The 18,360-nt window shown below is 41.8% G+C and overlaps 1 protein-coding gene across 2 annotated transcripts in view; it reads right to left on the reverse strand.

Moving 5' to 3' along the window:
• The window catches only part of RCAN2 (regulator of calcineurin 2), a 37,298-nt gene continuing 18,938 nt past the window's right edge, over positions 1-18,360 (reverse strand). For both annotated transcript variants that reach the window (XM_087919417.1, XM_026707619.2), the window contains exons 2-4: positions 14,151-14,324; positions 9,828-9,999; positions 1-3,390 (exon numbers count right to left, since the gene is read on the reverse strand). In XM_087919417.1, the coding sequence (XP_087775543.1) occupies positions 3,236-3,390; positions 9,828-9,999; positions 14,151-14,324 (501 nt within the window). In that variant the 3' untranslated portion in view covers positions 1-3,235. The remainder of the gene's footprint in view (positions 3,391-9,827; positions 10,000-14,150; positions 14,325-18,360) is intronic.

The following is an 18,360-nucleotide window of genomic DNA, read 5'->3' on the forward strand; positions in this document are numbered from 1 at the left end:
GTTGCTTAGGAAGTATTTTATTCAAAGTGGACATTAGCTACATCTTAAACACTACAGTCTTAAAACAGATTAAATGCTCATGGTCCCTCTAGCTGGAAACCTGAGGTTTTTGCAGATCTGAATGATAAATATTACCTCTAACAAAATTGAATCCTTACCAAGTCATAGTTGCTATAGTTCAGGGCTGTCAAACTCCCAGCCTGTGGGCCAGAGCCATCACATGGTGCCCATGCTCGGTTTAGCAAAGGGGGGTGGAAGTCCCGATATATCATGTGATGCTGTCGTGATGACATGAGTTTGACACCCCTGCTACAATTAGTAAAGCAGTGAAAATTAAGCATACCAAAAAAATCAGTCTTGCAACAGAAGACATTCAACCATTTACTACAGTATACAACTAATCAATATAAATAACCTTGCACGGAAGCCTTGCAGTCCTGAGCTTGATCTCTCCAAGATGGGTAAATCTGAGGAATAGGAAGAAATAATAGATTTTGTCACACCGCCCACAGGCCTTCCTGACTGCCAATCTCAGAGCTGACAACTCTGTCATAAGATTGAGGGAGCATGAGTTTGCGGACAGGAGATACATATTGCCATCTTCACCCAGCAAATTTTGGAAAAAAAACAGAGCAGGCAGGACACACACTCTTAAATCAACGGTGTCAAACTCAAGGCCCAGAGACCAAATCCGGCCCATGGGGTGTTTAGATATGGCCCGCGGGTCCACCCTAGAAGCAGCAAAGAATGGGACTGGGGGCCCTCTGCCAGTGAAACAGAGCTCAGGAGGGCGACGCGTGGCCCTCCCAGGCTCCGTTTTCAGCCACAACGGCCTCCTGCAGCCCTATGCCAGTGAAAATAGAGCCCAGGCCAGCCACGCACAGCCCTTCTGAGCTCCATTTTAACTGGCAGAGGTTTGCAGGAGGCCATTGCAGCCAAAAGCAGAGCCTTGATAAGTGACGTCGATCTGGCCAGATGATATGACTGATTCTGTGCCATTAATTTGATGTCCAATTGTACAACCACAGGGTGTTTTTTTTCCTGTGATTATCTGTACTTAATCTGGTCTTTCAGGTCTTCCATCATCACTATTACTGAATCCATTCATCTTGCTACTGGTCATCTTCTTCTGCATAATGTGGCCTAAGTATGATAGTTTGAGTATCTCTTTTGTGTCTCAAACGAGAAATCTGGGTTGATTTGTTTGGGGTTTTTAATGTTGTCTGTAGTATTCTCAGAAGTCTTCTCTAACATTAAAGTTCAAAAACATCGCTAGACTTTCTACCTGACTTTTTCAAAGTCCACCTTTTGATTTGCAAGGTGTCACTAGGGAATATTATGGCCGAAGCAGTTCTGATCTTTGTAGGTATAGACACGTCAAGCATTTAAATATATTTTCCAAGGTCTTCATGGCTACTCTACCAAGTGTTAGTCTGCAACATATTTCTTTTACCATTGATGATTGATCTTAAAAGGGTAAAACCTATCTGCCACTTTAGTGTCTTCATTGTCAATCAGATGATTTACAGACATAAAAACCAATACCTATATCAGGAACAAAAGATAACAGAAGAGTACCACCCCAAACCAAACCTCCATCACCATCAAGTCACCAAAGTAAATCCGGAGGGTACCTGACACATGTCCAAGGATAACGGGTTCTGAGTAGTGTAGTGGCCTGCTACAGAAACATATCTTCTGGTTCATCCTTTGTTATCTTGTGGGGCAAGACTGTAACCAACCCCTTTCTTCTAAATGTAAAGACTGGGCAGATTCCAACAGAAGGGAATAGTCCCTAGGATAATCTGAAACAGTGATATGGTCTTTAGGGGTTATAACTAACACTTTGATCTGGTTTTGGAAATGTCAGAACCATATCGCTGCAAACAGAAAGACTGACCTTTGTTGTAACGAGTAACAATGCAAGAGAGCTAGATACTGTAGGCATGATCACGGCTGCAAAACATAAGCGCTGACGTGATTTAGAGGAGGGGTGTCAAACTGGTGGCCTGCGGGTCGGATGTGTCATGTGCAGGCCAACTCACCCCAGCTCCACCAAGGGGAAAAACGATGCGATACATCACGTGGTGTGATTTTGACACCCGTGGTTTAGAGGAATGGCAAAAACATGCCCTATGTTAACAGGAGGATAAATAATTACTTTCATCATTATGTTTGCCTTCTGATTTATTTATGTAATTGTTCTTTGATTTTAGCTACAGATATAACTGATTGATTCATTCAGGCTTTCTCTGAAGCATAGCAATTTCATTAATATTAAAAAGAAAGAAAACACAACCTTTTGGAGAGGAGAGAATCATTTGAAAATGTACTTCGCTGTTATATAATTTTACATATGTAAAACCATGTGCTGAAATATTGAAGAAGCCTGTGTCTTATTTGGAATAGTCCTATCTTTTAGTCTCAAAAGTGATTGTCACTCAACTATCTGAATTCATTGTTAAAGGAAATAAGGATACACATCAAATAATTTACCTTAAACCCATAAAATCACTAGGATAATGTTAATTTCAGTAAGTGGTTGAACTTCCTTCATATGAATTCAGGTACTGGTAGTAGCTGAATTACTCCACGCTACTTGCATTTATGCATTAAAAAGAATTTTTATAAAACAAGCAAACAAGCTAAGTTAGTCTGTGCACAACTAAGGGCTGATTTCTGACTTTCCAATGTCAGAGAACATAGGTTGTTTCTGTTGTTTATTCTGAGAATGGCTGTTCAAGGGTTTACAGATGGAACCTTCCACAGTTCTGCTCTCCAAGGTATTACAAGCCCAGAGAAGAAAGCTATACTGCATAGTAAGCATTAGGAGAAAAACCTATTTATAGAAATATGTTTTGGAACATGGGACTATTGATCAGAATAACACAACCAAGTTTATTACTCCCATTTAACGAATAGCATTTATAAAGAATCTTACTTTGTGCACTGAAATCTGATATATGTTTCCTTAAAAGAAAGGCTTGCTGACTCTATCCCAGGTTGCAGCCTTAAGAAGTTTGGAAAATCCCTCTACCTCTAATCCCCTCTTCTCCTTCTGTTCTACAGGAATGTGACATAAAATGGTTACAAAGAGCACATTCTGAGCCCTGTTGTCACTTACGCTCCATTACCACACAAGGAATATGCTAAGAAACTAAACACTGGATTACACAGAAAGACATGGCTGACTTCTACTAGGAGAAAAGAAAAGAAGGTATGTTCTTGGGGCAAATCAACTACATATAGAGGATGGTAGGCTAGGACGTCGAGTCTGCATAATTTGTGGCTTTGGTATATTGTTTGGGCCCTCCTCTTCATGGCTGTCACAGATGTGCACAACAACACTTGGAGTGGAGTCAGTACCTGCATGTAGTTCATATTTCTCACCTAGAAGTCAAGAAAAATATTTTACATTTATTTTATAGTCACCCATTCCAGTAGACTCTGAGTTACTTACAAATACAAATTAATAAAAAAAGATAAATCACGCAGCCCTACAGACAACATGGATTAAAACAATCACACAACAAAAAAATCAAATCAAATGAGAGACCCCACAAACACATCAATCGCAGACCTGATACCAACACTAGATCTTAAGTGCTTCTTGGAATCCAAAGGAAGCGGGCAATGTTCATATCTCTGCAGGGATGCTGCTCCAGAGGGCAGGAGCCACAGCAGAGAAGGCACACTTTCTTGGACCCATAAGACAACAACATGTAATAGTAGGGATCTGAAGCATTCTTACTCTGCTAGAACATACAGGTGAAACTTGAAAAATTATGAAGATAAGTTGCAAGCTCCAGAGAGCAACAGTTATTCCAAAATCCTTCAAGGGCACTCTGTTTCTACAGGTGAAACTCGAAAAATTAGAATATCGTACAAAAGTTCATTTATTTCAGTAATGCAACTTAAAAGTTGAAACTAATGTATGAGATAGACTAAATTACATGCAAAGCAAGATAGTTCAAGCCGTGATTTGTCATAATTGAGATGATTATGGCTTACAGCTCATAAAAACCCCAAATCCACAATCTCAGAAAATTAGAATATTACATGCAATCAATAAAACAAGGATTGTACATAGAACAATATCGGACCTCTGAAAAGTATAAGCATGCAGTACTTGGATTGGGCCCCTTTTGTAGCAATTACTGCCTCAATGTGGCGTGGCATGGAAGCTATCAGCCTGTGGCACTGCTGAGGTGTTATGGAAGACCAGGATGCTTCAATAGCAGCCTTCAGCTCTTCTGCATTGTTCGGTCTCATGTCTCTCATCTTTCTCTTAGCAATGCCCCATATATTCTCTATGGGGTTCAGGTCAGGTGAGTTTGCTGGCCAATCAAGCACAGTAATCTCATGGTCATTGAACCAGGTTTTGGTGCTTTTGGCAGTGTGGGCAGATGCCAAGTCCTGCTGGAAAATGAATTCAGCATCCCCATAAAGCTCATCTGCGAAAGGAATCATGAAGTGCTCCAAAACCTCCTGGTAGATGGCTACGTTGACCCAGGACTTAATGAAGCATCAACACCAGCAGATGACATGGCTCCCCAAATCAACAAAGAGTATGGAAACTTCACACTGGACTTCAAGCATTTTGCAGTGTGTGCCTCTCCATTCTTCCTCCAGACTCTGGGTCCTTGGTTTCCAAATGAGATGCAAAAGTTGCTCTCACCAGAAAAGAGGATTTTGGACCACTGAGCAACAGACCAGTTCTGTTTTTCTTTAGCCCAGGTAAGACGCTTCTTGTTACGTTTGAGCAATGAGAGGCTGAACCAGAGCATGAGTGCAACAGTACTTTATTTACAAATAAAGGGCTGACGGTGCTTGCCAAGAACTGGAACTGGCTCGCAGCAATCAGCAGCCAGTTGGACCCCGCAGCCTGCTTTTATAGCTGGCTGCTGGGGAGAACTGACCAATGGGAATGGGGGGAATAACGCCCACACAAGTGAGTGGACCTGAGTGAGAACTCCTTGAGTCCTCAGGACATAACACCCCTTCCCCCAGATGCGAACACGCATAGTCCTTGAGGTAGATGGGGGTTTGTGTTGGCGCCGGAGCGGCGCAACTCGGGAACATTTTCTGACTGTTCGGCATCAGTCTGTGACAGTTGAGCTGGCATAGTGTCGCCAACACTCTCTCTGGACTGGGCATCCTCGGAAACCACCGGGTTGGTTTCTGGAGTCAAACTCTCGTGGGTTGGATCCGGTTGATCAACTCTCTGGGCGCTGTTGTCCGGGTTTGGGCTGACCGAACGCAGACTGCTGGCGTAGACTGGTCACTGGGTGCGATGTGGCTGGGTGGCGGATGGGCGACGCCTGAAACATGGATTAAAACAATCACACAACAAAAAAATCAAATCAAATGAGAGACCCCACAAACACATCAATCGCAGACCTGATACCAACACTAGATCTTAAGTGCTTCTTGGAATCCAAAGGAAGCGGGCAATGTTCATATCTCTGCAGGGATGCTGCTCCAGAGGGCAGGAGCCACAGCAGAGAAGGCACACTTTCTTGGACCCATAAGGCAACAACATGTAATAGTAGGGATCTGAAGCATTCTTACTCTGCTAGAACATACAGGTGAAACTCGAAAAATTAGAATATCGTGGAAAAGTTCATTTATTTCAGGAATGCAACTTAAAAGGTGAAACTAATATATGAGATAGACTCATTACATGCAAAGCAAGATAGTTCAAGCCGTGATTTGTCATAATTGAGATGATTATGGCTTACAGCTCATGAAAACCCCAAATCCACAATCTCAGAAAATTAGAATATTACATGCAATCAATAAAACAAGGATTGTACATAGAACAGTTTCGGACCTCTGAAAAGTATAAGCATGCATATGTACTCAGTACTTGGTTTGGGCCCCTTTTGCAGCAATTATTACCTCAGTGCGGTGTGGCATGGAAGCTATCAGCCTGTGGCACTGCTGAGGTGTTATGGAAGACCAGGATGCTTCAATAGCGGCCTTCAGCTCTTCTGCATTGTTCAGTCTCATGTCTCATCTTTCTCTTGGCAATGCCCCATAGATTCTCTATGGGGTTCAGGTCAGGTGAGTTTGCTGGCCAATCAAGCACAGTAATCTCATGGTCATTGAACCAGGTTTTGGTGCTTTTGGCAGTGTGGGCAGATGCCAAGTCCTGCTGGAAAATGAATTCAGCATCCCCATAAAGCTCATCTGCAGAAGGAAGCATGAAGTGCTCCAAAATCTCCTGGTAGACGGCTACGTTGACCCAGGACTTGAGCAATGAGAGGCTGAACCAGAGCATGAGTGCAACAGTACTTTATTTACAAATAAGAGGGCTGACCGTGCTTGCCAAGAACTGGAACTGGCTCTGCAGCAATCAGCAGCCAGTTGGACCCCGCAGCCTGCTTTTATAGCTGGCTGCTGGGGAGAACTGACCAATGGGAATGGGGGGAATAACGCCCACACAAGTGAGTGGACCTGAGTGAGAACTCCTTGAGTCCTCAGGACATAACACTTCTGATGTTGTTTGTTGTTCAGGAGCTGCTTGACAAGAGGAATACGACATTTGAAGCCCATGTCTATTTGTGGTGGCTCTTGATACACTGACTCCAGCCTCAGTCCACTCCTTGTGAAAGTCCCCAACACTTTTGAATGGCCTTTTCCTGACAATCCTCTCCAGGCTGCGGTCATCCCTGCTGCTTGTGCACCTTTTTCTTCCACACTTTTCCCTTCCACATAACTTTCTATTAATGGGCTTTGATACAGCACTTTGGGAACATCCAACTTCTTTTGCAATTACCTTTTGAGGCTTTCCCTCCTTATGGAGGGTGTCAATGATGGTTTTCTGTCAGGTTCGCAGTCTTTCCCATGATTGTGATTCCTACTGAACCAGACTGAGAGACCATTTAAAGGCTCAGGAACCCTTTGCAGGTGTTATGGCTTAACTAGCTGATTAGAGTGGGACACTTTGAGCCTAGAATATTGAACCTGTTCACAAAATTCTAATTTTCTGAGATTGGGGATTTGGGGTTTTCATGAGCTGTAAGCCATAATCATCTCAATTATGACACATCATGGCTTGAACTATCTTGCTTTGCATGTAATGAGTCTATCTCATATATTAGTTTCACTTTTAAGTTGCATTACTGAAATGAATGAACTTTTGCACAATATTCTAATATTTTGAGTTTCACCTGTAATAGCTGGCAGAAACAGTCGTAAATAGGCAGTCTCTCAGATATTCAGGCCCTAGGTGCCTTTTACAGCAGCACCTTGAAATGTACCTAGAAGCTGATTGACAATCAATGCAACTCGTACAGCAGCAATGATATATGGGCACAATGAAAAGTGTCCAATAACTGCTCCCAGCACTGCATTTTTTACCAATTGTAACTTCTGGATCATCTCCAAGGGCACCCCCATGTATAGCATATTTCAATGACAAGAGGACTAAGGCATGAGTAACAATCAGAAGGACCTGAAGGAATTTTATAACAATTATATTGACCTTCATACAATGCTCTTTCTTTTTTATTCCAAAGGTGGATTTTTCTGAAGGAAGGAAGGAAGGAAGGAAGGAAGGAAGGAAGGAAGGAAGGAAGGAAGGAAGGAAGGAAGGAAGGAAGAATTCCAGAGGCCTCCTGCAATACAGTAAGGAGCAACAAAGAAGAAAAAACAGTGATTTTGTACCAATTGTAACTTCTGGATCATCTCCAAGGGCAACCCCACGTATAGCATATTTCAGTGACAAGATGACTAAGGTATGAGTAACTATCAGAAGGACCTGAAGGGCACAACTGACATACAGATCAACTTGTGCAAAAGATGACTACAGCTGCCACTTGCTCTTTAAGTAGAAAGGCCCCCAAGAATGAGCAGGTGCAGTTCCATCCAAGACCAATGGCGGAAACATCCCTGGCCCTGTGTGGTCAAATAGTCACAGCTCAGTCTTGGCTGGATTGAGCTGAAATCTATTCTGCCTCACCAGGCCCTGGAAAGACTGGGTAAGTACATCGATAACTTCTCTAGCACAGCTCAGAGTTGAGATGTTAGTGTCATGATGATGTCAAATTCCAAACTGACAGAGGATTTTAACCAGTTGTTTCATGTCTCATGTTGTTAAACATGAGAGGGGAAAGGATCGAGCCTTGAGATACTCCAAAAATGGGGGACTGTGGAAATGACCTGACCCCCTGACCCCAGCAGCATTGACTGAAACTGACCACACTAAGAAAGGAAATGAACCACTGCAACACAGTGCACCCGGCTCCTAACCTGCATAGCCAGTCCAGAAAGACCCTGTGACCAAGTGTATTAAAAACTATTGAGAGATCAAGGAGTACCAGATGCACCGCTGTTCCATCCCAGTTCTGCCAAAGATCCTTGGCAAGTGTGACCAGTCAAACCTCTCAACTGAACTATCAAAGTGCCTGACACATGGGTCTATCCATGCTCCTGTGTTGGAACTGCAATTTGTTCAGCTTGTTATTCTGATTATGATTTCCTGGGGCGGGTCACATCCTTCATATTTTCTGATGGTCTCTCATCCAAGAACATCCAATTCAGATTTTTTTAAAATCAGTTACTGTTACCAGATAGTGCTACAATGTATGATAATGCAGAACCACTTCAATGAAACAAGAGTCCTTAAAGTAACTCAAAGTACTAGGGTATCAGAATATCAGTAAAATAACAATTTGGATTTTAACTTATAATTTAAAATTTTCTTATGTAGAAGCTTAATACCTTATAAATGATCCAAGATACCATTTGTGCTCACGGGCAGACATCAATTTTTACCAATAGAAGATGTATTGTTCTAAAACCAAAATTGGAATCTGGTAACTTTTTTTCAGACTAACACAAAAAGCTTGTGTCTTTTGATAAAATGAATTCACCAGAAAAGTTGCTGCCACACTCCTCCTGATTTTTTGCCACCAGAGATTAACATAGTTCTCCTACAAAATAGATCTGTGGTGGGGCAGTGGTTAGAATGCAGTACTGCAGGCTACTTCTGCCGACTGCTGGCTGCCAGCAGTTCGGCAGTTCGATTCTCATGGGCTCTGTCTTGCTCCTGCAGTCTCGTTTCTTCTATTGTATGAGATCCCAAATCTTTCGATGTTGGTATTGATTGCAGCCATTCTTACATTTCAATTTAAAAATAAGGGTGCTCAGATTAGACCCTGGGAATTTTGTAACAGTTATATTGACCTTCATACAATGCTCTTTCTTTTTTATTCCAAAGGTGGGTTTTGCCGAGGGAGGGAGGGAGGGTGGGTGGGAGGAAAGAAGGAAGGAAGGAAGGAAGGAAGGAAGGAAGGAAGGAAGGAAGGAAGGAAGGAAGGAAGGAAGGAAGGAAGGAAGGAAGGAAGGAAGGAAGGAAGGAAGGAAGGAAGGAAAGATTCAAGAGGCCTCCTGCTATACAGTAAGGAGCAACAAAGAAGAAAAACTAAGCAGGAGAAAAGAATGCAGAAAGGGATCCTAATTTAGGGGGCTGGGCAGATAAAGAGAGAGAGGAAGAATGAAAATGAAAAAAGTTGGATGGAGAAAAGCTACAGTGTGAGAGAAATGAGAAAAACAGTAGTGAGATCATGTATATAATGAACACAAGAAAGAAAGGGAAAGACTCTGGGAATACTGGCTCTGGCCACTCTCCTGTGCCCCTCCATCAACACCTATCATTCCTGCAGCCCCAAAATACTGCCACATCTGATCACTCTTATGCAACTGGAAAGAAGACTGGTGAGTTTAACAATACTAGTAGACGTAAGCATTCATTATGTCTGCTCTTTATTTTCTGGTCTTCACTTCCTAACCTTGAAAATAAGAAGAATCATGAAACTGACCTGGTCCCAGTTTAGAAACAGCATACAGGAGGTCATAATTGATGACTGGTGTATCATCAGTTTTTGACTGCCAACCTACAGGAGGAGAGGCTGGAGGTGAGATGACGAATTGCTTGGATGGCTGGGGTGGAGCCAAGTGGAAGGCCTCTCCATCATTATCCAGAGTCTGGACCTTTATAGAGATGAGGGGCAAAACAGAGTATTGCTTCAAGAGAATAAGGACAGAAGAATAAAACAATTATGTTCGGTCCAATAGCCACCCCCTATTTTTGGAACCAATTTCCCGAGGATTGTTGGTTTCAGTCTCAACTGATCTGGAAGGCATCAAAATGGAAAAGAAGGCTGCAGTAAAGGTCAGAAAGTGTATTCATAAATAAATGCTCTGCTATTTTCAGGTAGTACTGAGTTACACCCATAACTGTGTTCCTCTTTCCAAAGGGATGGGCTAATGTAGCTGTCTGTAAGGCCAATGGAAACAAGCTAAATCTGTCTTTCTGACAACCGGCGCCACACTTGATCTGCAAAGAAAACAAAGGAATTACTTGGCTCTCTGTAGAAATCCTATAGCCGAAGGGCAGAAAAGGTGATGTCTAAGCATTCAGAAGATTCCTTGCTTCAGCTAATTTATACAATATGCCTGACTATTTAAGAAAAAGGAAAAAAGAAATGGAAATCTTACACACTGCAATATGGAGCAACCTCTAACATTATCTTAATTGGCAATAATATCCCAGGTCCCAGAAAGAGCCAACAGGCCTTCTTAAAAGTTAAAAATGGGAGGTAGCTGTGGCCCACAGCTTTGCCCAGGATGTGCCCACTTACCTAGGAAAAAAGACAAAGAAAGCTGCAGTGATAGTCAACACCAAGGAAGCTAGAGGGTGTGAAGGAGAATCTTCTCTGATTTGTATTCTGGCAAAGAATATTTTGTGACTGGCCCCGCCATTATACTAAATAGGCAAAGCCTCCATATATTTCCAAACAATGCCCACTGATCCCAAAACTTTGTCTACATGCATACATTCCTAGTCTAGTAATCACAATAAATTACTGACAGGTGCTGTCTTTAAGGTAAGACTAATATAGGACCCCTGATTGACTGTGGCATTCTATCCCACCCCCTCCCCATGTGCTGCAGATTCTATGTCTTCTAGTTTTTCTTAGATGGGTGATTGCATCCTGATTTCCAGTCTTCTGTTGCATGAGTGGTGAAACAGTGCTGTGAGTTCTTCTTTCTTTAAAATGTGTGACTTGGTTACTTTGGAGCAGGGGTGGGATTCAAATTTTTAACAACCAGTTCTGTGGGTATGGCTTAGGTGGTGGACATGGCTTGGTGGTCATGTGACTGGGTGGACATGGCTTGGTGGTCATGTTGTTGGCTGGGCGTGGCCAACTTAATATCACTCACATCGAGGCACGCATCTCCTCGCCTGGCCTCTCATGACTGTGGGGATGCTGCAACAGTTTTAAGTGTGAAAAATGGTCATAAGTCACTTTTTTCAGTGCCATTGTAACTTTGAATGGTCACTCCACACAAGCAAAGTACCAGGAAAGGAGGGGAAAAAATTCCAGAGAAGTTCCTGAGACAGGAAGTCTAATCCTGTCAAGAATGTAAAAAGGGTTAACGGAGAGGCAGTTTCTGTAAGCAACACCAGAATGTTTCCTTTCTGCCTTCCTTACAGGATTAGGCCAGTAATTTCTTCTAACAACCGGTTCTCCAAACTGCTTAGAATGTTAACAACCAGTTCTAGCAAATAGGTGCCAACTGGTAGAATCCCACCCCTGCTTTGGAGATGTGGAAAGCTTATTGGCACACGGTGCCATGTCTGCTGGGTTAGACTATCAAAGCAATATTGCTCATATCTAGTAAAGTGGTGTTTCAGCACCTGTTTTGCTTTTTCGGTACTAAGTGTTGAAACGAGAACATGCATGCACCGAAAAGAAACCAAGTGCTGAAATGCACGCATGTGCGCATATATGCGTGTGCGTGCTGAAAACTGGAAGAGCGGCTCCTGGCACGCACCAGCCACCTGATCTTTTTGGCTTCTAACAAGCATGCACGCTGGCCAGCTGGTCTCCATGCGTGCATGCGTGTTAGAAACCAGAAGACCAGTTGGCTGCCATGCATTCGTGCACCAGGAGCTGCTCTTCCAGTTTCTGGTGCTCCCGCATACACAAAGACCAAGTTGGCTGGCAGCACCGGAACTGGGAAGAGCAATGGGTGACGGTTGGCATGCCCAGAGAGATGGCTCTGTGTGCCACTTCCGGCATGCAATGCCATAGGTTTGCCATCATGATTTTTGTCTGTTGTTTAAAGGAAGAAGAATTGTTCTTCTTGTCTGCTGCAGTGCACAGATTTTTCAGCTATATGGAGATTGCCCAACCCAAATTGATATTTGTTTATTTATATATTGAATAGAGGTAAAGAGCCACCCAACTCAAATAGAGTGATTCTGGGCAGCATGAATATAAACATCAGACAACTATGGATGCTTTGATTATTAAAAAGGGGACTTCACTGGAGGCTAAAACCAGAGGTGGTATTCAGCAGGTTCTGACTAGTTCTGGAGAAATAGTAGTGGAAATTTCAAGTAGTTCGGAGAACCAGCAAATACCACCTCTGACTGGCCCTGCCCCCATCTATTCTCTGCCTCCCGAGTCCCAGCTGATCGTCTGGGTCTTCTTTGGTTGCCCTACACAGGAGAACGGAGCTGGAAAGCAGGTTAGTGGAGTGGGGAGGGAATGGGATTTTGAACCTTCCCCCAGGAGTGGGGAGGGAATGGAGATTTTACAGTATCCTTCCCCTGCCACGCCGACCAAGCCACGCCGACCAAGCCATGTCCATAGAACCAGTAGTAAAAAAATTTGAATCCCACCTAAAACATATGTCTGGTCTAGTGTAAAGAAGGACTGGGGTAACATGATAGCAGTGTTCCAATATTTGAGGGGCTGCCACAAGAAAGAGGGGGTCAATCTAGTCTCCAAAGCACTTGAAGGCAGGACAAGAAGCAATGGATGGAAACAAAGGAAGGAAAGAATCAACTTAGAAATAAGGAGACATTTCCTGATGGTTACAACAATTAATCAGTGGAACGGCTTGCCTTCAGAAGTTGTGAGTGCTTCAACATTGGAGATTTTTAAGAACAGATTAGACAACAATTTGTCTGAAATGGTATACGATTTCCTGCTTGAGTAGGGGGATGGACTAGAAGACCTCCAAGACCCCTCCCAACTCTCTTATTCTGTTATTCTGTTAAAAATGTTCCCCATGGTTTCATACTGTATATAAAGTGGGAAATACACTAGACCCTGAGAACAATGAAGTTCTAACCCATGCTTCTAAGTCATTTATTTATCATATTTAGAAATATATTTAGAAATAGTGATATCAATAGTGATATATTTAGAAATAGTGAATAGTGAATTCATCAGCAGCTACATTAATTCATGTTGTCGCTATGTAAATTTGGTTGGTCCTGCAATATGACAAGATGAAACTGTTTTAAGTGATACTATAAAGAAAAGATAGATCATAACACGACAAAGGTACCAAAATGTTTTTCCATTTTAGTTCAGACTAGCAGGTGGATGCTCTTTTGGCTTGAATTATTTTGGAGCAAAACAAAGAGTGAGATTTCTTCCATGCAATCATGCTCAATTCCAGAGACTGCCCAGACTAGTCCCTAAACATTTCTTGACAAGGTTTTTCAGAAGTGGTTTGCCATTGCCTCTTTCCTAGGGCTGAGAGAAAGTGACTGGCTCAAATGTAACCAGCTGGCTGACTAGAACTCACAGTCCCCCAGTTTCTAGCCTAGCCTGGTATCTTAGCCACTATATCAAACTGACTCTCAGACTAAAGTTAACTCTCCAGTATTCCAGTATTTGAGAGATGCCACAAAGAGGAAGGGATCAATTTATTTTCCAAAGCACCTGAAGGCAGGACAAGAAACAATGGATGGAAACTCATCAAGGAGAGAAGCAATCTGGAATTAAGAAGAAACTTCCTAACAGTGAAGACAATTAACCAGTGGAACAGCTTGCCTTCAGAAATCGTGGGTGCTTCATCAATGGAAGTTTTAAAGAAGAGGCTGGACAGCTACTTGTCTCAAATTGTATAGTATCTCCTGCTTGAGTAGGAGTTGGACTAGAAGATCCCCCCAGGGTCCCTTTCAGCTCTATTCTGATTGATTCATATTTTGTCCACTTTACTCATACACACATTAGGGATTAGTTCTGGTCTCTTGTCTGACATTAACATGCTCAAAAATTTAAATTACCTCACCTGCATCTGGGTGAAGAAAATGCTTGGGTAAAAAAGAATCTTACCTTTGCAAAGTAAAGCTTTAGTTTCTTCCCTTGGAACTGTGTTTCATGAAGTTCTGTTCTAGCATTAGCAGCTGATTTGGGGTTGTTGAAGTTAATTTTTATGCGTCGAAAACTTTTAAACAGTTGAAATGTCACACAATCATCATAAGCACGGAACAAGCTCTCAAATTTCTCCTGTAATGGTAAAAAAAGTTATCTGGTTATCCTGAAAGTCCATTGTACCCCTGTAAATGTGATAAATATAAGAAAATAATGATGAGAATTTAATTTTAGGACTAAACTATCTTTATATACCCACACTCTTTCCTTTATTGATTTTATATCATAGTACACAAATTCATACATAATATGAAACCATATAAAGAAAGTACATGTAGTAAAACAATAATCAACACATATATCAATCTGACAAGTGGGGTGAGGGTGAGGGTTGAGGAATAGTTTACTGTGATTATGCTAAAAAGCCATACAAGATTTTGGAACTGCATAATCTGAATTAATTCTAATCCCGTCCTTGCAATTTATTTTACTCATTTTCACTCCAATCTCACTGCCTTCCAAGGGACTGATAAACTTTTCACATATTTTCACGATCTAATTCATATTCTTATTGCATCCTTTGTGCCCAAGAATCCCCATCACATCAATCTGTTGTTGGTGGCACTTTTGCATACCTGCTTGCCAAAGGTCAATATCCATCACTGAATCACAAGAAAAATAAAGAAAAGGAAAGAGTTAAACCAGCAAGGGTCAATTTCTTCTGGTTGGCCTGGACGTGAATAGCTACTGAAGCATAGATTTCCCCACCCCAAAGGAAGATAGGAGGGGAAAGTTGTGCTTTGGATCAGTTAGAGCCTAGCAGATCGACAACTCTCCCCCAAACACTCCCAAGTCACACTGAATGTCTCCTTAGGAAATCTTCCATTTTGGATGGAAAATGTTCCTAACATCAATCCAACTTCAGCCAGCTTGAGTAGTGAGTTGACAGGCAGACTGAAACTATAGGTCATCTAAAAATAGTGGCTGTCTTGGGCAAGGAACTTGTGTCGATGACATGGTACTTTTGGTACATGGTACAGTATCCTACTTGTGTGTATCTCTGCGTGCCTTTTGACCCTAGGTGAGTCTCTGCAGTTTTCTTAGCAAGGTTTTTCAGAGGTGGTTTGCCCTTGCCTCTTTCCCAGGGCTCAAAGTAATCATATCTCAAAGGACTAGAAAACATTGTCATGGTCATACAATATACAAATGGGAGTAATGGCAATAGCACTTAGACTTACTGGTATATGCCACTTCACAGTGCTTTACAGCCCTCTCTAAGCGGTTTATAGAGTTAGCATGTTGCCCTCAACAATCTGGGTTCTCATTTTACTGACATCTGAAGGATGGAATGTTGAGTCAATCTTGAGTCCATCAGGATCAAACTCCAGCCTATGGCCGGAGTTTTCCTGCAATACTATATTCTAACCACTGCACCATCAGTGCTCAAGGGAGCAAATGGGAACAATACAACCTTTTCAACAATAGCTATTTACAAAACTGTGTGTCACAGACTTTCTAACATGGGTGAGTAGATCATAGATTCTTATCACATGGTATGTATTATAGCAATAGCACTTAGACTTATATACCGCTTTACAGTGCTTTATAGCCCTCTCTAAGTGGTTTACAGAGTCAGCATATTGCCCCCAACAATCTGGGTCCTCATTTTACCAACCTCAGAAGGATGGAAGGCTGAGTCAACCTTGAAGTGACCCTAAGGGCACAGATAAACCTCCAAGTGACCTCAATGATTCTCCCAAAGAGGGCTAACAACCTCATCACTACAAGGAATATCAATCCTTCCATTCTCCACCATTCAGTCAGAACTGAAGAAGTTTCTTGGATGAGAAGCAAAAGGTCTTCTAGCAAGGCAAGGATGACCAGTTACCTTTTGAAAGAAAGCACCTTTGGGACAATCATGACCTGGACTGCTGAGAATCTCCATAGATATATGTATTAAGTTGTCTAGTGCAAGAATACCTGTCCTGTACTTAATCATAAATAATTACATCAGAAAATAATTCTGTTTGTATCTTCTGTATTACATTTCCTTCTGCCTTAATTGTTTCCTCTTTCTAATTTTATCTGCCAAAGTAGGCTATGGGGCACAGAAGCTAACATATTAATCTTAACATACTGCAAAACTCTTTATTGCTATTCTTTAACCTAGTAAACTGATTAATCAATATTACAGCAAAGTAGGAGCTGCAGACATCTAAATGAAGTGAAGCCCAATTTTAATATAGTTGCAGAAAGGAGTTTGATCATTCCCATGTGTGATAAATCAAAGAGCATATAATTGCAGTGATCCACATGACAGAAGCAACATTATTTATGTGATGAGTTCATTATATCAGTGAAACAGATTACACAAATATAAATTTAGAATTATGCAAATGACATATTGCATAAATACATAAATAGGTGCAAAAGATGCAAATCACCACAGAACTTGAACCACTGTATGCAAAGTTCATTGCAGAAAGATCCAAAAAGCTGACATTTCACTGTCTGCACAATCGGGCATTTTAATAATGATGAATGACCATTTATTATATATAAACATGTAATTATCATTAGGTAATTCCTAAAATAGAGAAAAGAACTAAATTGACTGCAAAGGATTCCAACCTTCACAGTTTTGGCTAACACAAAAAGAGTGTTGGCAAGCTTTTCAGAAGCAATTTAGAAGTAGTTTGCCATTGCCTCCTTCCTAGGGCTGAGAGTGAGTAATTGGCCCAAAGTTATCCAGACCAGTGGTCGCCAACCAGTGGGCTGGGGACCACTGGTGGTCCACGAAAAAAAAATTGTAGTCTGCAGAGAAATGTCACCCACAAAGCACCCCACAAAGCAATTAATCCAGGCTGCGCCACCCACATGGCCTGTGGGAACACAAGGCTAGTGTCGCTTGTATTGCGAATAACAAGACATAGTGAAGGGAGGGGGGAAAGTGCAGAGGGGGAAACTTGCCCCATGTGCCTCTCCTGGCCACTGGGCTGCTTCTTTCCACTTCTTTCTTCTTCTGCTTTTGGCTGCATGCAAAGAAAGCAGCAAAAGTCTTTCTTTCCCTCCACCAAACTCTGCCAGAAATTAGTCTTTGGGACCCTGCAAGGCATCCTATTCCAAGAGGCTGTGCCTCACAGAGACTCATTTCTGGTGGAGTTTGGGTGAGAGAAAGAAAGACTTCTGCTGCTTCTTCTGCTTTCCTTTCATGAAGCCAAAAGTCTCTCCCTCCCTCCTTCCCTCCCTCTCTCTCTATCTCTCTCTCTCTTCCCCTGAGAACAGAGCTGGAGATGGTATCCTGCAATCCCAAATAAAGAATGATCGATCAGTAGGAAAACAGGGTGGGAAATTTTCCTACAGACTTTTGGGGGGATTTTCCCAGGATCTCTGGTCTGTGGGAATTAAAATTATGAGTTTGGTAGTCCCCGAGGTCCAAAAGGTTGGTGACTCCTACTCCAGAAGGCTTCATGGCTAAAGCAGACATAAAACTCCTGACCTACCAGTTTCCAGCCTGATGCTTTTAACCACTACACTGGCCCTTGGTATTGGTTTTACAGTAGTTTATATCTAATTTTGGAGACAAATGAAATGGCTTTTCAGCTCTGAAATCAGGAAGAAAATAACTCTTATTTATTTCTTGACACAGAATCACATAATTGTCTTAGCCTAGCAGAAATAAAGAAATATTACAGTCTTGATATCAACAGCTAGAAGGTAATTTTGGTTTGTGCATTAGGCATTCAGTGAACTAAGACAAATTGTGTTGCATATTCTAGAGAATTGAGTAAATTGGACTGGTTTTACCAATGTTGAATACTTGTGGGCTTGATCCTGTATCTAATTTGTTTCATTAGAGGAAAGGTATATAGAATTCTTAATTCTATGTGCCATAAACCTTTAATAACAAAATTTTCAGAGAGGGCTTTTAAATATGCTCTTGATTGAATCCTAATTCATGCAGCTAAAATCAGAGTTCAGTCTTCCAGGAAATATTTGGTTCAGGGCAAATGTTGCTTGCATAAGCCATCATGCTGTTTCAGCTAAGTTTTATTTATTTGTGGTGCATAATAGTAAGGATTTCAGCAAAAACACATGTCAATTATCAGCTATCTAAATGAGCAGTCCTTCCTAATAGTAGTTAATACCAGGAGATGCATTCTCAATTATT

The sequence above is a fragment of the Pseudonaja textilis genome, chromosome 1 (genome assembly GCF_049901715.1).
Source record: "Pseudonaja textilis isolate UNSWEBS1 chromosome 1, rPseTex1.2, whole genome shotgun sequence".
NCBI lineage: Eukaryota > Metazoa > Chordata > Lepidosauria > Squamata > Elapidae > Pseudonaja > Pseudonaja textilis.